This window comes from Struthio camelus, chromosome 2 (assembly GCF_040807025.1).
Source record: "Struthio camelus isolate bStrCam1 chromosome 2, bStrCam1.hap1, whole genome shotgun sequence".
Lineage (NCBI taxonomy): Eukaryota > Metazoa > Chordata > Aves > Struthioniformes > Struthionidae > Struthio > Struthio camelus.
In genome coordinates this window covers 45,896,016-45,917,814 of record NC_090943.1, presented here as the reverse complement: position 1 = coordinate 45,917,814, position 21,799 = coordinate 45,896,016, and the positions used below count along the sequence as shown (strand labels likewise).

Here is a 21,799-nt window from a genome sequence, read left to right as displayed (position 1 = left end):
TTAAATACACAGTCTGGGAGTTTCTTCACTGAGAAATTAAACTTAACGAGAACAAATGTTACTGTCTGAATTCTACACTTAAAATACCAGTTTTCATTCAGTTCTCTCACAACAGAATTCAGTACTCAGAGTACAGTTAGTGGTTTTGGATATAGTTAAATATCTTGGACCACTTAGAAAAAAGCACTGAATTTTGAAATCCACTCCCTTCAAAATCAAAAGAAATCAGAATTTATCAAGCACAGCTTTACTTCCTTGCTTTTGAGTTAAAAAATATTTAATGGCTATTTGTTTAGAATATTTTAGTCTTATACAGTTAATACCAAATACCTCAGTTTCCTCCTCAAACATACTATTTAGTCTTTAATATTGAGGTTATCCTACAGCATAGCATCAGCTCTGATACTCAGCTTACCAAAACTCTATACTGTCAGACATGCTATTACCTCAAGTGACAATAATCTCATTTAAAATTTCATATTTAAAAAAACAAATTAAATGAAGAAAATTGAAATGTGATGTACCAAAAGTAAGGAAGCTTGAGCAAAGTCTAGGTTACCTCACTGTTTCAAGCATTAGCTGTTTTTCAGAATATCTACAGTTACTTCCAGATCAAGAGACAACGCATAGACTAACATCAGTCCCAGCTCTTTCATCAGTCCCAGCTCACCATCTTTTAAAGTCTGCCAAGGCTGTGGGGTCAGACAATACCGAACCTGTGATATTACTACAGGAATCTGGTAACAAAACAGAAGACTATAATGAGCAATATATAGAATCAGAACTAAAGACTGTCTTTCTCCTCATAAACCTCTTGCCTGGAATTTCTATACCAAAAGAAAGAAAACAAAAATATCTTCTGTGAACACAACAGAAATACTAAACACAAATAGCTCAAGACTTACATTTGCTCTTATGCTCTAATTTTCATGACTGAGACAACACGTTTACAGATAAATATTGTTCATCTGAACTGTCTTCAGAAATCAGTACGATTACTGTACAGAGACTATTTATTGTTATGGACAGCACAAAGCTATCATAAATTCCTAACAAGCAGCACAAACCAGTTCAGCTGAACGGCATGGCAGAAAACAGCACCAGAAAGCAATGCTACTCAACTCTGCTTTGAGCAACTTTAGTCAAGACAAGCTGGCACTACTGCAGTCCTGGCCTCTCTCAATCCCTGTGATGCTCTTTTCTCTCTTTTCTCTCATGTCCCACAGCCCTGCAGTGAATTAAAAAGGGGGAAGCTTATTTGGTTTAAAGGTAAATAAATTTTTTGTCAGGCAATCTTTCAGCTAGATAAATTCTCCAATCCAGTTCACTATACAACTTCATAAACAGCCCAAGAGAGGGAATTGCATTAGGCTAGGAAGAAGCAGAGGGAAGTCTATGGCTTTCATCAACAACACTGGCTTAAACAAGCTTGAAATATAGCCTAAGCTTTTTTTTCCCCCCGAACAGCTGCTCAGGGTAGGCAAAGATTAAGCTGATCTACAGGTCTGAATACAGGTAAAAAAGAGGGTTGCTAACTGCCAGCAAAAGGGAAGATCTAGAAGGACGCCACTGCCCTCACCCACTCCGCTCATTTCAGCACCAGTACCAATTTAACCACATAGTGAGCAGCCAGTTCAAGGCAGAAAATTAACTCACATACATACAAAAAACGTTTTTCAGATTGTCTACACTTTAAAGTAACCAGATCTAATTAGCACAGTTCTAATAATTACTTCACTTACTTTTAACCATCAGAGCAGTTTAGGTAGCAAGTGGAGGAACATGAAATTCTACATGGACTACAGTGGTGTTGTCTGCTGCTCAGTCCTGAAGTCAGTGTAGACATTGCTATGACAACTGTGCCTCCAAATTCAAGTTCCAGTCATAAGAAAGCACCTTGCCCAGCATAATGGGGCATACTTCATGACTCAAAAAATCACCATAAAAGAACTGCTGGATTCTAGGGATGGTATTAAAGAAACATACATGCAAAAACTTGATTAACTGAAAAACTGTATTTCATGCTGACTCCCAATAGGATAAAAAAAATTTCAACTTCTAGCACACTTTTTGTCCATATACACGATATATCAGAGAAACTCCAAATTGAAGTTATCAAACTGCAACATAGCATCTCATCAAGATCAGATTTTCTTTGTATTAAATAACCCAAAAGTGGAGTCCTCTGCATCAAGAGGTCTTTGCAGAGATGGAAAACGTAGCAAATTGCACAGAAACTAATCAGGGCCTGGGAAGAGTAGCTGGATTTTCCCTCTTGGCACAGGCCACTAGAAGAAACCACAGCTCCCACAACAGCAAAGGCACTGGACTTCAAAGCAAAGAACCTAAAGAGCATAAGCGAACAGGAAGGCAAACGAAGGATAAAAAGGAAACAGAACAAGGGCTTCCTCCAAATAAAGAGATGTCTCTGTTAACCAAAGCAAAAACAAAACTCCGTAATTCTTTCACTGCTCAGGGCTAAGTATCCTATTTTCCTTTAGACTATTCAAAATAAGAGGAAACTCCTCTAGGAGCTCTAGGGAAACTCCTTTTTAGTCCCATGTTATCAGGCCTGCAGAGGCTGAAATGAAAATGCAGGAAGGATAGGACACATTAAAACAGGGCAGCATCCAATAAGAAGCGAGAAGAGAGCTACAACAGTAATTCAAAGGTAACTAATACAATGGTATAAAGGAAGTAACAAAACATAATAAAGAACATCTGCAATCTTCACCTACGGTCTTCCACAGAAAGATGGTTGATAAGAGTCAGTTTTTAAAGCCATGAAAAATATAAACAATTCAAATCATCTTATAATGTCTAGTTGGTAGTTTTATGCAACTTGAATGCAACTATCTCTCCAAACAGCTCAAATGTTCAGTTTGGGAAATATATCTACTGATGAATTCAAACTGTAATGTCCAAGAGTATTTTAACATTCCTTCTCATTTTTAAACTATTGCTTTACACTTAAATAGTACTTTTTATTCTAGGATCTTAAACCAATTTAGTGAAGTTGGTATCCCTAGCACCTGTGCAAAAATATTTAAAAACAAGGCACAAGTATTAACTGCAGCTAGAGGAATATGCTTACATGTGGAGCGTTTCTGATGGCAATGTATACGCAGTCGGAAAAAGATCATCATCAAACCAACCTAGTCAGCTGTGCAGTAACATCATATGGCAAGAACTTTCAGAGAAACAGCGCCTCAGAAGCAAGACTTCATCATAAAACATGAGATGGCCAGCCGTGATGTGAAATCACCAATTCCTTTTGTCATTTTTTGACAGTATCACAGATTCCAGAATTGGGTTTTTTTTCCTTTTAAAAGAAGTTCACTACTCTGCTCTAAGAAAGATATTTCTTATATTAATACCGTATTTGCTGCTGATCAGTCCCTACAGAACCTGCATTACAACACACCTATTGCTGCTTTGCCAACTGTTTTATTTTCTTTTCAAAACATCTACAAAATTAATTATCCTTACGAAATATTTGGAAATTCTACACGCAAGAAGTCTATTTTCCTAGAGTTTACCTTTCTCATTTGAAATTTGGTATCCGCTGTTGCCATTCGCATTCTCCATCTACTTTGTCTCGTCTTCTGGAGAGGCTACTTGAGACAACCGTGGCTCTTGGTTGCAAAGTGGGCTAACACACTACCGCTCTCAGCTTCTAGTGGACCAAACAAATATTAGCAGCAGCTCTTCCTCTTCCCCTCCACAGCCATACATTGGGCAGGCTTGTTAAAGTAAGTGTCTTTGAGATGCTACTTCTTTGTTGCATTCTTCTGTTATTTGCTAGTACCATCAAACGTTACAAGGGACAGACTGATGAACATAAGCTAATTGAATAAAGGATGCTTCTTTGGGAAAAATCAGATTAAATACGATTAACAGTAAAATCTAAGTATTTTATACACAAATATACACAGAAGCCAGAATTTAAAACCAAATGCAGTCTTGCAGGTGTTAAAGCAAGGGCACTGGCTCCTAAAAATGCAGTTAAGGAGTGAGCCAAGGAATTAGTGTGGTAATACTCCTGAATGTGTCCTGAAGACAGGAAGAGATTAGGACACTCCAGTATACTGCCATTCCTTGTGGAGATGAGCAACTGAAGAGATGATAAAGAACAGGTCAAAGGTATAAACTGATAGTTACCAGGGTAAAGAGAGAAGGGGAGAAAAATTACAAATAAAGGGAGTGCCTCTGTGAAAGAGAAACTGTTTTCCATATCACTACAGGCCAGTGTAAAGAATTAACGGAAAGAGAGATAAATTACTAAGCTGGGACTTTTTCCTATTCAGTAAAACACTAAAAACACTTTTTTAACTTCTTTTTTTTTTTAATACAAATAAAATCTGTGGGTTCTGGCAAATCTCAATGCTTAAAACGGTCCTCCAGTTGCATACAATATGTAGAGCACAAGACTACAATTGTAATAGTTTTCTGTGGTTGATTAAAACCCTCAGCTGCAAAAACTATTTATTGCCTTGGAAAGCCCAAGGACCACAGCCCTGGTTTAACGGTTTTCATTATTTTTGTAAAAATCCAACAACAAAAAAAAAAAATCAGGAAATACATGCATAATAGGGACCAGACCATCATGACCACTAGAACAGAATACAAAAAAAATTCACTCTGCATGAAAGCTGGGGAAAAGGAGCTGGAACACTCTCCTCACTTTCTACCTAGCTCCAAACCACAGAACCCAAGAAGACCTTGAGAAAAGAGTGTAGGATAGATCCACAGTGTAGATCTATGCAGTAGACAGCAGGCCTTTAAGGGGACGAGAGGAGGACGAAACAGAAAGCTGCTTTACAAACCCAATAATTAAAGGGACTGTACCAGCTTGCCATATTAATTAGATAACTATTACAAAAAGGGGATACCAAGATGAAAGTTTTCCTAGAACAGTGCCCTGAGATACATCACATTATTTCCCCTCCCCACTTTACACAGTTGTCACTGATCTTCTTTACCCTTTTGCCACTACATCCTGCTGGTAGTTTATGGCTCTGCTCTCATCTCTCATATGGACTTCAGGAAGCAGAGACTGAGATAACCTGGAAGAGTTGAGATAAACAAGCATGGAGAAAATTTGGACCAGAATCCTTGGGAGTACATTCTACTGACAACTGAACGTCCCTGCTTACTAAGAAGAGATCCTAGGAGCTACCTTTTAACTTAAAGTTACTCATTTCAGGAAGCAAAGTTGTAGCTTGCCAAATACTTTCAGCTGGCACATGACACCACAACTACTAAAAAGAGCAGTTCCACAGTTGACTATCTTCCTCCCTTCACCAGCTAGTTCCCACCACCAGACTACCTAATCCCATGTTTCAGTGCAAATGTTTGCAAATCAATGCCATTCGAGAACTGCTATGGATGGAAGCTAACAGGACAAAGGAGGGGAAGGAAGAAAAAAGGCTATTTCTCAGCTAGATCAGCTCTCGAAAATGAATCATTTTATGGCTCCTCAACTCTGCACTGTGAGTAACAGGCAGTAACTGAGTGACACTGCTGTTTTCCTTTCTGCTTACGCAACTTAAGGCACTCGTCAAATTGCAGCCAAAAGCACCATGAATTTCTCCCCTCCTCCCCAATCTTCTGTTTTGCTAAATAAAAGAAGAAAAATATAGATCTGTCTATACATTTACAGAACCCTCATACCTTTAGCATCCAAAAGGAAGCAAATTCAGAGACTTCAGCAACACTGTTTTTGACATACGCATTTCTCATTATACAACTTGTAATTTGGATTTTCTTAGCACGTTTTATTTATCCATACTAAAAAAAAGACCCAAGCAGTACTTTAAACATTTTAGATGTTTCATTAAGTAACACAGGACAAATGAAGAACAGGGAAAGTTTCAATGAACACTAGATTTTAATATTTATACTGTCATCTGTTACACTATTTCCTATTTTTCTTGAAGTCTCAGTTATATCAATCTTTGTATTTCAGCTATGTTATTTACAAGCAAAAAATGCTAAAGAGAGGGTTCAACTGAGGTGCAAGAACCAAAGTTAATGATGTAACACTCTTCAAAACATTAGAATTTTAAAACCTAAGCCTCAGTTCAGAAATGTCATGGTATAAAGGTGACTTTAAAAAAAAACAAATTACATCTTACTATTCTTTTTCCCTACCCGCTGGCATCTAAGACAAGCAGTTGTCAGAGGATGGTTACAATAAAAAAAGCATCTTAGAAAACTAAGAAATAGAACTTAAAAAGTATTAATGAAGCTTTCAGCAGCTGAAATAAAAAACAGAATTATTATAGGTAAGGGAAGGAAAAAAACCTAAAACACACACACAGAATTCCCATTCTTTAACTGGCACTATGTTTAAAGAAAATATCATTCTACAAAGCTGTAACACAGTTGTTTTCCTGCAAAGGAACATCCTGCCTTCATCTGTGACCATCCTACTTTCTTAAGTTTATCAGCCATTCTCTCCTTTTCTCCATATGCAGATATAAAGTGTAAACATTTGAAGTTGTTATGATGGGATAGATAACGAATAATAACCTCACAGCTATTTAAGTTATTTAAAGTGCATTAGATTCAGAGATTTCGCTACTTTTTATATCACTTTAAAAGTATTTCTGTGTATAAATCCCCTCCATTTCATCCCAAAGTTTTGTTTTAAAACTCTCTGCTGTGATTATGAAACTCACTGAAAAGTATAGTTTTATTAGAAACAGAAGTAGCAACACAGCGTTAATTGCAGGCTTAACGGCAATCATTTCTTTCATAATCAGACTATTGGCTCTAAACGCTCATTTTTTAAAATAAAACACTTCAATTTATTTTAGTATTCTTGTAAAAGTGTTTTGAATGAGCAAAGTTAATTATATGTTACTACTCCTCCAGCAAAAGAAGGAATGCAGCCAAAATTTTTCATCTTCTGTATTCTTAGCTTATCTGCTTAACACTGATAAAATTGTTACCAACCTTACATGAATTAACACTAACTCGTGCATATATGCGCATCATCATATTTACCAAAAAAAGTTTCCAGCATTGAATATTCTGTCAACTACTTAAAACCTCTTTTCTAAAATACTGAATCACACATTGAATCAAATGCACCTAGAGACAGATCCATTAAAGTCATTTGAGGGGAAAAAAACAGATGCTTCTAAAATTGAAGGCTTTCCTACAATCATAATTAAAAATAACGCATATCTGAATGCTTCTTAACATCTAATACTTAAGTACCCAATCCGTTAACCTGTGATGGGCTCATATGCCCCTACTGTCAAGAGGTTCATGGGGCCAGAGAGACAAATAGTTTTCAGCAAACTGGTTTCTAACCTCAGTCCCACAAAAACAAAGGTAATGGGTGCTATCAGTTAGAAATATCCAATGTGAACTTACTGATGACAGAGCAGGACCAAACATCTGTATGTGAAACGCTACTGAGCTTGTTAACTTCATTTGCACATAGCTGTTTGCAGAACTGCAGTCTTAAGGACTTTGTTTTCCACTAAGATTTTAAATTATAAAAGGACAACATAAAAAGCAATATAATCCAAGTGATGTAACATATGTGATATTCTGAAATTCTAATTCAGAAACAAAAGAGGCTGATCAGTGCAGTTTCTTTATGCAGCAATAATAATTTTTTCTTTAAATATATGACTAAATATATTTTCTACTTTAAAAGTTACAGATTTTGAGATTTTTCTATCCAATACTCACATCATTTTAAATTAAGATGGAGTACAGGGATGACAACACCAGGGAAAATTTCCAAAGCTTTAACTTCTCACCATTCTATCATCACCTCCAAGTCAATTTTCACCTTTTTCACTGGCTGAATTTGTTATCTTACATTTTGCTTTGGGGCTCATGTGTTCTTGCAATATGGCAGTACTGGATTACGAGAATACCGACAAGGCTGTTTGCTAGAAACGAACAATGGCTATATTACAGCAAGTCTGTAATATCTAGAAAGAAAAGGAAAAGCAGAGCAAGCAAAGCATCCGTGTTTGTTAACTACATGCGCATTGCAACTGCCCATATATCTACAGAATAACAGGTATGGCCAAGCCTGAAGTTACTTCTGAAGATCTCTGACACAGGTAGATCTTTACACTTTCGATCACATAGCAAAGCCACTTACAGGGCCTAAAGGACTAATTACAGACCAGGGCTTAATACTTACTGCTGAAAACAACGCAGGTTCATTAAAACCTAGCCTGAACTACAGTTCAGGTATGACAGACCTGCCAGATACAGAAAACTCAGGGTATGAGCAACCTAGAAGGGGAAAACAAACAAACAAACAAAAAAACCCAAATCCCTTCTGATAATTGTAGATGAGGTTTCTGGACCTCACTCACCTATAACTTCTGCACCTATGGTTTTAATCAGAAATCAGTACATACAATATAAATTAATGAAGGCCTAAAAATCTTAGATATGATCAGAACACATCAGTGATCAATAGACTCTTCAAAAGTTACAGGGAATGAGGTGTTCTGGCACAGAAAAAGGTTGCATTAACACAAGGACTGCAGAGGTTATTCTAGATTTTCAGCTCTCAAGAATCCTTTCAGACACTTCAGTATTCTAAAATTCTTCACAGCGTCCCAGTACACCACTCCCTCCCCCCCCTTTTTTTTTAACCTCTTTTTCCCAGAGCAGTTCTCTAAAACATGCTATCAAGCAATTTCAGGAAATCACAATGATCCCTTCCCTTCAGGTTCCCAATATGGATCAAAGACATTAAGAGTATCACAAAGGTCATTCTGATCCAGTTCCCTTCTTGGTGGTGGTATATTAAGCTTCTAGTCACCAGCGTTATCTAAGAGCAGCTAAATTAACAAGGTGAGACTGTTCTTTCTTTTACTTATATATTTTTCCCCTTTAAGTTCAACACCATTATTTCTGCCTACCATTATTTTTTTTCTTTCTTTTCCAGCTATAAAATAACTTCCTTCCTTTCAGGATATTGTTCCAATCCTGTCTTACTGCCCATGCCATTTACAACCCAAGTCACACCCAAGTTCATTTGGGTGCAAGCCCAATTCTCTCACTGATGTACTGCTGTATTTAACTACCTAGATTTTCACACAACCACAAGATAGTCAGAAACAGCCATTTCAAATAGCTTAAGAAAAGGACTATGAAATAAGCCTTCAATTCCCTTGTTTTTTAGATCCCTAAAGATGGCCAGGGGAAGGTGCCAAAACCTGTATGGTGTATTTTAATTACTGTCAATAACCTTACTTTTCTCTTTAAGCTTTCATGAAACTTTGAAAAGGGATCCATACATCACCATCTGTAAATAACAGCTGTAATCAAACACATTTTATAAAGCAAATGAGCTTTCTAAAAACCCGTTACCTCTACTACTGCACCCAGAATTCTACAAAGAAAGTTTTGGAAGTAGAAAACAATTTCAAAGCTGGACTACAGCACATTCACTACTAAGACATATACAATAAAGTAGTATAACACAAAATTGGTCAAAGGACTCATCTATCAATTCATTTACTGGATGCAATCACCTAACAACATGGCCACAGCTCTTTCCCAAACAGTGACTACCACAGAGGCTCCTCCCACAGAAACCATGTTGTAATTCACAGCTTCCACATCCTGAGCTTTGGAGGGCTCCTTGATCTTCACTCCCTGCTGCCTGGCAAAGCCACAAGAATATATGTGGCCACAAACTGAAGCATCAGCCGTGGTAACAATTTACTAAACTGTGATTCTTCCTCTTTTTTCTCATATGTGAGCCAAGAAGCAGTTAACAATGATGACATTTAAAACACCAAGGTATCTGAGTTAACACCTTACTGATAGGAGCAGGGCAGCTCACACCTCTCGCAGCTATTGTTCCAGTTTCTCTACAAACTCAGACATCTCTGCTTTCAGTTCACATTCTGGTTTTCATAACAGCCAGAGACTGACCGGGGGGGGGGGGGGGGGGCAGGAAGAAGGTAAGCAAAGATACTGGATAACAAGGTAGCAGATTTAGAGAGGTGTCAGTAAGCAATGCTACTACTTAGCGGACGAATCTGAGCACTGCTGTCACACAGCCTATACCTGAACGGCATCCTCAGCAGCCCTATCACAGCTAAAGCACGAGAACACACGGATTAGGAGGCGCAAGCAATGTCACGGGAGCCATGCCTAGGGAAGGAGAACGCTGCTTTTGGAGCCATCCTTTTTGCTATATGCTCAACGTGTAATAGCTTAAGTTCAGCTAGTGTAATTACTATCAATTTTTTCCAAAGGAGAACTGGGAGCAAAACTATGCAGTAGATGAAAAACCACCAGCTGAAATCCAGTGACAAGTTTTACAACATTTTCTTAATTTATTAAAAAAGAGAAGAAAAAAAAAAAAAGCTTCGATGGTGCTTGAATGACACCGAAACTTGATTACTACCTTCATATCTAATTTGCAGGGCCGAGAAAGCCAAGGCCCAGGCCAGGTTTCTACCAGGAACCGAGAACTCGGCCTTGGCCGGCCTACTTCAGCTCTGGAAGAGCAAGGCCACTGGCATCATCGCCCTTAACGGCCGTCTACCAACGTCCTGTCCCGTCCCGTCCCGCCGCGTACAGCCGGGCGACACCAGCTCCTCGCCGGCCTTCGCTCCCGATGCAGGACCGGCCCTTTTCACTCCAATTCCTTCCTCGGGGCCGTAAACCCACCCACAGCTGAAGGCCCCTGCCCTAGGAACGGGGCAGCCGCGTGGGAACCGCACTGGCGTCACGGCAAGGGGCTTCAACCCACCTCCTGGGTGACACGGGTAAAACCGCTCGGGGGGGGGGGGGGGGAGGTGCCCTCCAGGGTGACCTTTCCCGTCGCCTCCGCTCGCTCTCCTCGCCCCCTGTGCGGGGTGGCGGGCAGGGCCCTGCGGGCATTCCCCCACGGGAGGCCCTGCCCGGGCGGGCAGGTGTTGCGCAGGCGGCGGCAGCGGCGCCCCCGCTCCCGGAGCTCCGCTGCCGCCCCCTCCCCCTTCGCCGCACGTGGAGCCCGGGCGGGCAGGCGGGCGGGCGGCGGCGGCGCGACCGCCCCTACCTGCTGTGCCGGGGGGAGGCTCCATCTGCGGCTCCACGCCACGGCGGCAGCTGCGCACACCGCACCGCCAACCCTAGCCCCGGCTTCGCCACGCGCAGGCGCGGCCGAGCCCACACCCTCCCCCCCCCTCACCCGCCCGCCGAGGCCAACGGCGGGCGCGCGCAGGCGAAGCGCGGGTTGGGGGGGGGGAGGAGGAGCGGGCGCATGCGCGGGCACGCCGCGCGGGTGGGGGTGGGGAGTGCGGGCGCCCCGGCGCATGCGCCGTTGGTCTGGGCAGGTGCGCGGCGCTTGGGCGCTTTGTGGCGGCGGCTCAGGCGTTGGAGCGGCGTGAAGGGACTGGTTGAGGTGGCGTTGGTGGGGTCGGTCCTTGGGAGTCGCTGAGGAGTCCCCACAGCTCTGTAGAGGTGACACCAGCTCCTCTTCAAAAAATGCCTTCCCGGCGTGTGGGCAAGAGTCCTTGTTTGGTGTCTCTACGTATCTGGATTTGAAGCTTGAAGGAGGGAAGGAAGAAGTTTACTATCCCAGCAGAAACTCGGGCAAAATAGTGCTCTGGAAGTTTTTGTTGGCAGGCTTCAGTCTAACTAAACAGGGACTTTGGTTATTCTAGACCACAGTTGTTTATTCCGTAGGTTTCTTTTTTTTTTTTTTTTTTACCCCATCTGTGTAGTTCAGCACAAAGGTCTATAAGTATCTCCACTGTATATTGTTTTATCAAGGACCTGTTTCATTAGGCATTGCACAACTAAGAGAAGAGCTTTGCTGTGTAATACGTAATAAATGCTAGCAACCAAAGATAAAGAGAGAAATGCTTTTGGTATGTTATAGAGGAATAAATGTGGGCAACTAGCTGCCTGGTTGTCCTGTGCAAAGGAACTGAGCTGTGAGCATTACGTTCTCAGGTAAAGTGAGAAGTCCAGGAGTCTTCCCAAAACACGTTTTGGCATAGGCCTTATATATTTCTACATAAGCAGTTTAGAAAAAATCAGTAGCAAGAAATTTGATCACAGTTACCACTTATTCTTAGAATGAGTTTTTATTGAAGTAAAGGTCTGAAGCTCAGAATGCACACTTACTGTTTTCTAGATTTGTACTGTTCTCCCCATGTGATAATTCAGTCCTTTTATTTGAAAATGGATTTCTTCAACTTGTGGCTGCACGAAGGACTAAGTTCCTTGTGCTGATACATTCACAGAAATTAGTAGAGCGTGATGTAGGCAAAATCTTCCACATGAATGCTTTTGGCCTTACTGATCTGGAGCATTTCTGTTAGAGCATTATTTGTCCTTATGCTTTTTTTAAATCTACAAGTTTGATCTCATTCCTTAACGTAGGGTAGAATGTGGATATTACAACTGTTATCTGTAACTTTAAACTGTACCAAATCAATTAATGTTTATACACTGATTAATTGTAAAGGGCTATAAAAGTGCAACATCTCTATATGTATTTGTTTTGTTAAGGTTTTTTGGGCTATGCCACTACTAACAATGAATATAAGAGAGAATAAAGAAAAGTTACCAGCCAGTTTGAGAAAAGTCTGTATTTGCAATGAGAAAATACAAGAAAACACACAATATAAAAAGGAGCTTTCAGGGTGAGAACCAAAAAGGAGAATGTGCACTCAGAAGAGTAAGTTGAAATAAATAAAAATGAAATAAATGAACTTAGTCACTTTCATTTTTCTTACACTCTTGGCTGCATGTTGTTACGTATGCCCCTGCAGAATCAGAACTGTCAAGATCTATTTAAGATGAAGAATTTTGAATTTTAATGTCAGCTCTGTGTATTGTTTTGTTAATTTGATCATTTTCAGAGACAGTATACTAGGTTTACTTTCTAGCATTCTAGTATTTGTGTTCTTTGATAACGACAGCGATGAATATAAAAAGAAAAATCCAGCAACTTTGTACCTCAGGGGAGCTGCCCGCCCCTGCTTCTTCTCCCAGTATCTGGTCTGACAGGCAGAAATAGGATTTTTCTGCAAGTTGTATTCTCATATGTGAGAAAAGAATGAAGAATGCTAAGAACTGCAAGAAGGAAAGGGTCTTGAGGAAGGAGAAACAAACAAAAGAGGAAAAAATGGGTAGAAAAAACGTTATTCTGGACATTTGAAGAACTGAAATAGTTTCTGAGAAAGGGAGCCTGCAGAGGTGGTTCTGATAATAAAGCCTCATGCTATTTTAGGCTTTTTTAAAGTACTGGAAATGAAAAAGCATCAGAGAAAGTCATTAGATGTCGTTAGAAATCTTGACAAATAAGTAAATGGGACTGACATTATGTGTAGCAGGTATGGCATCAATGAGAGAGCAGTGTAGAAACTGGCCAGAAAGAGTTTTAAATTAAGATGAACAATTTGTGTCAGACTTAGGAGTCGGTGGAATGATGCCAGAAGTTGGTACAGTGACTGACTCAGTGACGCAAAGAAATTTTTTTCTATATAGCAGTTTGAATCAATATAAATGGGACACTTTTCACAGCCAGAAAGTAGGAAGTTACTATGTTAGAAACGTGAAGTGATAAGAATCTTGTCAAGAATTTTGGTAGTGTAGATAAAAAAGCTAGACATTATGTAAATAAAAATTGTGCATCCTTTTAGTAAATTGTGGTCTAGATGTAAATAAGATCATTATCCTATAGAGAGAGAAAAGGGAAATTTTACTTTCTTCTGCCACATGAAAGTTCCAATTATGTGAGTTCCATCCTGTAGGAGCATCCAAGGGTATACAGGGAAAAAGGGTGGGGGGTTGGCCTTTTGTAAACATGACGCCTACCTTGAAGTCTAACTTGATCTTATCCTTGGCACTAGTTTTTAAATGACATTTGGACTATATACTTTATATGTAGTAAGAATTTTGTTTAGAAACGAATCTTGCCACAAGTTCTACATACATGTGAAGTTATTCTGAAATGTGTGAGGCATTTACTGTATAGCACTTAAATATAAATTAGTGCTACATGCTTCATTTAATTGAGATGCTCATCCAGAAAACTTGCTTAATTGGGACATCTCCTGGCACATGGATACAATATCAGTAGTACTTAATACACATAACTGTTACCTAACAGATCCTTAATAGGACAGTAGCTGCTGTCTAATAGTATCTGCTTGTGGTAGTTCAGTGGTGCTTACATCATCTCTCTGTTACAATCTCTTTGAAATTATCCCTACAGTTAATTCCCTGAGAGTACAATGTTGGGAGCTCCAGTGGAAATAAACTAGTAATGGTGGTCACAGTTTTCTACACTGATGACTACAGTGGGGAAAATCTGGTAAATTCCCTCATAGTCTTGAAAGATGCTTGATAAAGAAGAAGTTTCGTTTTCAGCTTTTTTTCCTATAAAAGTAGAAATAAAAATACAGTCATAAGTAGGGGTGGATTGCAGTCATTTCTATGTTTCTAAGATTCATATTGTCATTTGATTAGTTAATCACCCATTTTCAAAGGTGTGAACATATTTTCACACTTCAACCAAGATAGTGTTAACAATGAAACTATAGATAGCAATGGAGATTAATTATCTGTTGCGCAAGTCTCCGCACCTTGTTCTTACCCGATAAAGAGAGACTGTCTGTCTGCATGCAGGTGTGATTTTTTTTTTTTTAAACTCCAAACAATAGCCTTGGTCAAATGAGTTCAAAGGAATATTTTCAAATGGCACCTCTTGTGCATGTTGGCTGTTAATATTTTTGATCTCGTTTCATAAAATATGGTTTCCAGTAAAAGACTGTGATTCTTTGCTAAGCTTACCCATGTGAATTACGTTCACTCATAGGTGAGAGATGTGGGGGAGCTTTAAAGGAAAACTTAACATTTAGAATCAAAGTAAACATTTCCTTCTGTTCTTAAGGGAGACATACTTACACTGAAGCCACTGTAAAGTTGTTCAGGGGCTTGTTTGCAATTGTCTTCTGAGATTTTGCACTGACTGGAAACATCTCTTTCAGAGGAGAAAAGATGATGATGAAGAAGTAAGGCTTTTGTTTTTGTTATGCATGTTGCAATGTCTTATTTATTACCCCATATAAATATCAAGCCCGTCAATATGTCTGGTTTCTAAAAACTTAAGAGATCTTCACAGCAGAATCTGTTATTACAGGAAGAGGAAGCATAATGCATGCATCTGTCCTGTATAATTAATCTAAAATTTTGCTTGTTCTAATGAATGGATACTAGAAACTTGCAAACCTCAAGTCTTGCAAGCCTGTCAAGTCTCACATGCTGAGCACGAGACTCCTGCAGTATCTGCACAGCGCAAGCATTTGCACCGTGTTGTTTTGACCTGTCTTTTGTCCCGGAGGATTTGCAGCTGGCATGTTGCTAGGTAGCATGCTCTCCAGTGGCACTGCCAGTGCTGAGTCGTGTGGCCTGTCTTTTTATCACTTCACCAAAAGTGAAACCTTTCCTTTGTGTGGCGGGCCTTTCCACTCATGTTTCAGGGAAGTACAAAGTATACCATCAGGGTGACTGTTCACCATAATTTCTGTTGGTTGTCCTTCCAGCAAGAAGTCACTAAAGCAGTATCTAGGGAGTTGGTCATTTGCTTAATCAGAAAAAATGCATCAAACGAAGTAATGTTTACCAGCCACTAACTAGAGATCTGAGTGGCAGAGTGAACAACGCTTTGGTTCCCTTCCTTCTCCAGTGTCCGCGTACAGAAAGACGCTATCTTTCACTGGCCTTTGTTTCCTTAAAACCTCCTCTTTTATCTCAATGGATCCAGATGTACCTCAAGTCTAGAAGCTATATACCAGAAGCAGATGATCGCACCGGCATCCAAAGCAAGCCAGCCTCTGTAAACGTTCTTCATTTGATTTACCCTGCTTACAAGAGTAGTTGCTTTTCAGGCTATGGTCAGAACATTTTCTCATCCAAGTACATGTACAGGAATTATAGGGTGAGTCTCACTTGGAATGGAGGTTTGACTCAGAAACTTATTTAAACCATTAGTGAAGCTTCAGATTTTCGGTTTCCCTCCTTCCTGCTCTGCAAGCAGCCACAAGTTTTCTTTCTCTTCATGATTTTCTACAAAAAGCTCCGTAGCCGTTCCCTTGCTTTATCCTTTCCCATTTTTTTAATGTCCCCAGAGAGGGGGTAGTTTGTGATCATAAATGTTTAAGTAAGTTCAGTGTGGTTTCTAGGCTAGAGTGACCACTGACTGGTGTAGGTGTTTACATGTGTGAGCTGCTGAGGACAGCAGTGTCCTGATATCTGTCCGTTGGTAGTAGCCCAACTATTTCCTAATCACTCCCTGCTTTTTGTTTATTTTTGAGTTACAGCAGAGAACACCTTTATGGATCCAAGCTCTGAAGCTCTGTGATGCTTTCCAGTACATTTCTCAAGGTAGGCAGGTGTTACAGCTCCATCCTTGGTGTCAGGAGTTGTTACAAGTACAGATAAAGGAGCAGAGCTAGGTCTTTAATACCTGAAGCACGCTATGACCTGCCTGAATGGCAGTTTTGCTTGTACAACTCCTTTTGATGTAATAAATCCCTGCTAGGAGGCACAAATCCTGTTTTATTGCTAGATGGCTCTCTAAGAATGATTGTCTGTGTCTTTAGTTCTGGAAATATGCACTTATAGGACATGGCACCCTGTAGTATAGGGTGACCACTGTGCCTTGAAGTTCAACAGTAATGTTTGCTTGTTTATCTCTGAACCTCAAAAAGCTTTATGGATTGGAAAACAAGAGCACGAAGAAGTGAAGCAGTTTACCCCACATCTTTGAGGAATGCCAATAGCAGAGTGGAGATTTGGAGATCAAGCTCCTTGATTTATCGTCCTCTAAGGTCATAGCACCACTCATAGTTCAAGAAATTAGGCCGAAGCATAATCTAGACTACTGTGTTTGAATTAGTATCACTGGAAGTGATAAGGTAGTGGTTCAAATCTGAGTCACTGGAGACAGAACACAAAGGTGAAAAAATAAAAACTACTTATTTGTATAGAGAAGGATGCAGAAATGAATGATAAAAATGTCTTTACTGAGTGTGATCCTGATACAACCTAAAAAGATCTGTCTTTCTACCATCTGATGGCTTCTTTTTCATGTGTCAAAGGCTCAGTATTTAGCTTATAGTAAATCTTCATCCCTATCTATACCCAAATTTACAATAGGATAGTGTTTACATAATTATTTAAGATATTATATATGCGTACTTCCTTAGATTATCTTGTTGAAAGTCTGTGATTGTTTGTCTTTCACAATAAAACATTAAACCCAATCTGAGATACAGTGCTTTATGTTCTTTAAAGCTTACAATAATTCAATATATTCACTACACTTTCACTTTTTTTCAAATTCAAACTTAACACTTAAACACTGATAAACAGGATGTGAGTAGAGGAAGATGCTTTTCCTACCATGACAGATATGATCAAAACATGTTGTTTGTATAAAAGCCTTTCCCCTCCCTTTAGTTTTTCGGTGTAAAAGGGTGATGCAACAATAATAATGCTGAACACTTAGCTTCTTCATATTCACCAGTCTGGAAAATTCAATCTGACTTTAAATTTAACACTGCTGTGCTAAAGAGCCTCAACTGGCCAGCACTGATTCTGTGTTTTTACTTACTGAGATATGTACCTCATCAAGAGGCAGTATTAACAGTCATAAAACTCCATAATTTGAATTGAAGTGACGGAAGGAGTCTTAGGTGGTTCTTTGTGTTCATCTATTGCTTTGGAAATAAACTTCTTAATTCATAGTAGCCTACGTATTTTGGGCAGTTAAGCACTTGTTTGTCTATAAGTACATGAGCATTATTGTTGAAGGCAATGAAAATACTCATGTCACATATTTAATACTGTAAGCTCAGAAATAAATTCCCTTTGTAGCTGCAAACTAATGTGATTTCTATCATCATATTTCTTATTAATGTTCTTTATGTTGCTGAGTACGGTTACATAGCTGCTGTGCTTTTTTCTACTGACTTTCATTTCAGTGCTAAAGCAGCTCTGAGTGCAGGGAGGGGAGATTTGAGTTGAAAGCTCAACTCTTGCTGTCTGCTTCTCTGTCTGCTTCTTATTCTGCAGTATGATTCTGGTATGTTTCGAAATACCTACTTTATAGGTATATTTAGATTCTTAAGTAATACAGGTTTTGTGCAACTCCATTTCTGATGACTGGAGATTTTTTGTTAGGGGCATGGTTAACTGCTGTTAGTATGGCAAACTACAGTATTTTCCGTAGAATCCTGAGATATTTTTAAGATTGATTATTGTGACACATTGTAATACACAGAATCCAACTGAAAACTCAAAAGATGTCAACCCGTTGATTCTAGCAGGTTGTAGGAGGTCGTAAGAGTTTAATGACTTCAACGCGCAAACCCTTTGCTGCAAACAGGTAACTAAGAGTTCAATTTTTAACTTTAGTCAGAACTAAAAAGTATATGATATATAATGTAATAAAGCTGACGCAAATGGATACTCGGTAGAAACCCTTGGCCAAGTTAGTAAAAGAAATCTTATTGTCTTGGAAGTGCTAGACAGTTCTGAAATTTCAGTGACAGTGGTAAAAATTTAAGCTTCGACAAACTGGAGTTGAATACAGATGCTATGATTCAGGATTTCATAGTCAATATCTTTGCTGTCAGATTAAATAAATGTTTTTTATTTATAAATTATTATATATTTCTCCATTTTTCCTAACAAGCTGCAATTTGGGATTATAGATTTTACATAAATTCTTCTGTTATTTGTCCATCTTCTCCACTGTCTGATCACTGTACATTACTAATTTATTTATAGCAGCATCAGGGTTAAGGTCTGTTTCTTCAGGCATTATCTGCATATATCTGTTCCAAAACTCTTACAGTATAAACAATTGACAGATACAACAGGCAGAATTGAGTAAATGTAGAAGAGAGCAAGAGAACATTACAGATGTTATAGTTAGTATGAACACATGTACTGCTTATCTGTAATCATATATATATGTAATGTATGTGGAATGTAGTGTATTGCATGCCTAGATATTTCTCTTTCCTACCCATCCTGAAGAATTAGGAAGGAGCAGAGCACGAAAGAAGACATGATTGAACAGTGATGTGTGAAAGAAGGTGTAACTGAGGTGTAGCTTTTTGTCCCCCCCCCACCCTTTTTTTTTTTTGCATAACCAGGGCTAAGTGTTAATAACTCTAATAACTCATAAGAACAGGGATTTTTGGTCAGCCTATTTTAAACTCATTGGTTCTTGGAGGTTTCTTTACCCCACTTTTTATAACACCCTTTATTTAATTTCAGTAGCTAATTCACATTTTAGAGAGAAGAATACTCATGACTGAAACCTTTCAGTAAGGTTCAGAAAGCTAATTATAATATCTCTGAAATTTCCCAGAAGTTCTCCAAAAATTATGGGAGAGCAAACTTGACATTTCTGGTAATTCAAAGGTTTAAAACAAGGAGAAACAAGCAGAAAATTACCCCTGAAAAAATTGACAATTGCATAATTTAACATACAGAAGTAGAGAAATGCAGAAAATAATTAAACCACCACTACCCCAAAATCCAAATTCTTCTGTGTTTACTTTTAAGGGAAATTGGAACTACAACTAAAGCTGCTACAGCAGATAAATCAACTTCTTTCCCAAGCATTGTCTTCTGTGACACAGACATGTAAATCTCTCTCAGTATCATAATTTGTATTCAGTGAAATACCAAAAAGTTAATTGCAGAGTGTGATGAATCAATCAATTCCCATGCTGGGATAGGCTGTGGAAAGGGGAAGCTGAAGTTTGAATTTCAGCATTGTCTGATATGGAACAGCAGATTAGGGACAACAGTTAGATTTTTCCCCATGTTCTAAAGAGTAGCATCTGGAGTTTCAGGATAACTCTTTTTCACTTGTCTCTGTTATATGCTGTTGCTAGCAACTATAGGAATACAGCTGCTCTGTGTTCTGAGGGTGCTTGCTTTCTCTCTTTCAGTCACTTTAGAAAAGAACTTTTTTAAGATAAGGAAATTTGCATAGCTTGGTAATTTGTTTCCTGAGCTAGAGAAGCCTTAGAAAAATGGAGATGGCCAAGTTAGGCCAAGGTAGCGGGAGAAATCATACTGCCTTTGAAAAGTCACTATACCTCTTTTTTTTTTAGTATGTTTTTATAGGGTTCTTAACAAAGAGCTGCAGGCAGCACTTGTTATGCTTCTTAATTTTTCATCCCAGAAATATATACCAAAAGTAGTACCTTGGTGTTACGCCTTTTCTTCCATTGCTATTTCACGCATAAAAAAAATACCTGCTACTCTTTCCCTTTCCATTACAAGTGTAACAGTCTGACTTTGTAATGATGCTAAGGACCACTTTTTGTCAAATTTAGAGGAAGAGGTAGTTGATAAGTTGCAAAGCTTTATCTAAGACCCTGTCACAACCTGTTGGCGAATGCTGTTCTTGTTACAGTCATTGGCGTGCCAGTAATACTATTTCAAATTCTCTGATCCCTGAATAGCATTCAGATTTTACCATTGTTCGTCATCTCTGAATTTATCAGTAAATGGCTTTCTTGCCATCCTTTGTTGTCCCTGAAAGTTTTTCTTTACATTTTTAAATAAAAAGATTTCCATAAATGTTTGTGAATGGCACCTGATCTGAACCAGTACTGAAAGATGTGCTAATGCAAATTAGGTTATGGGGTGGAATTGGAGTTTCTGCAAATGCACTTTTCGCAGTCCCTTCATACTCATCTGCCTTTTTGCTTGTCCATTTACACAATGACTTACCTTTTACCATAAAAAGCAATCTCTAAACCAGAATGTCAGAAGTCATTAAAAATATTATGTGTGCATGAATGCTTCCATTTTGAAGTATTTAAGTACATCTGCACCCTTAGGACAGTGGTGGTAGGTATTAGTATTAAAAGTAAATACCTTCATCATTCAGTTCTATATTCCTTGAATTAACGAAAAATTGAGACCAGTTAGTCAAAAAGTTATGGGGAAATTTGAATGTAATTTTTTTTTTAAGCTCATGCTGTGGTTTACACAATTGTTAATTTAAAAATATTTTTTGTATTAGTTTGTTTTTATCTAAAAGCTCCTAGAATAGCATGATTCTCAAGAAGGTCTCCCACTGATTTCAGTTATAGATTCCATTGTGGAAGACAGAGTTACTCATATGTAAGAGGCTTAGAATATAACCCTAACTAGGACCGTAAAGGTCCTGCATAAAGGCAGGTGATGGACCTTTAAAAAGGTATAAGCAACTGTGATGGCAGTTCAAGCCCAACCATGTTCTTGTTGTCTCTTCAACTGATACAAATATTAAAGACTGTTCCAAAGAAAATATTGTTGTACCTTCCTTTTTATAACTAAAAATCACATTAAACAGTTTAGGATTAAACTTAAAATGACAGTTCAAATGATGATTGAGATGTCCACCTACTGAACATTATTTTCGTTGAATTGTTTTATGTAGCCTTTAGTTCTGACTGAGCTTAAGCTCAGCTAGAACATGACAGCTATACAGACATAATTCTTTCGCTGTCAGTGAAATATGTGTTCGCCAGTTTATTGACTTTTTATTCAGCAGGCCATGTACTACTTTGAACCTAAAGAGTTTAAATGACAGCTGTCCATTAAAACATAATTTTTCCTCATCGTTCCATTCATATAGCAAAATACACAGTGTACCAACATCTGGAAATTCTGAAGACCAACCAGGTTAGGCCCCTGCAGGCTTCTAGCTGAGGAGCTCTGATTCCCTGACAGAGGTGACACTCGGTCTCTGGGGACGAGGCCACAGAAAGCAATTCAGGGA

The 21,799-nt window shown here is 38.8% G+C and overlaps 1 protein-coding gene across 6 annotated transcripts in view; it reads right to left on the bottom strand.

Annotated features, from left to right (window-relative positions):
- Nucleotides 1–11,234, bottom strand: part of CMC1 (C-X9-C motif containing 1) — a 45,997-nt gene extending 34,763 nt beyond the window's left edge. The window contains exons 1-2 of one of the 6 annotated variants that reach the window (XM_068935475.1): nt 11,045–11,234; nt 3,540–3,676 (exon numbers count right to left, since the gene is read on the bottom strand). In XM_068935475.1, coding sequence (XP_068791576.1) covers nt 3,540–3,588 — 49 coding nt within the window. In that variant the 5' untranslated portion in view covers nt 3,589–3,676; nt 11,045–11,234. Of the gene's footprint in view, nt 1–3,539; nt 3,677–4,982; nt 5,680–10,756 lie in introns of those variants that run through there. The other 5 variants (XM_068935479.1, XM_068935476.1, XM_068935480.1 and 2 more) reach the window with 5 other exon arrangements.
- Between the last annotated feature and the right edge of the window lie 10,565 nt (nt 11,235–21,799).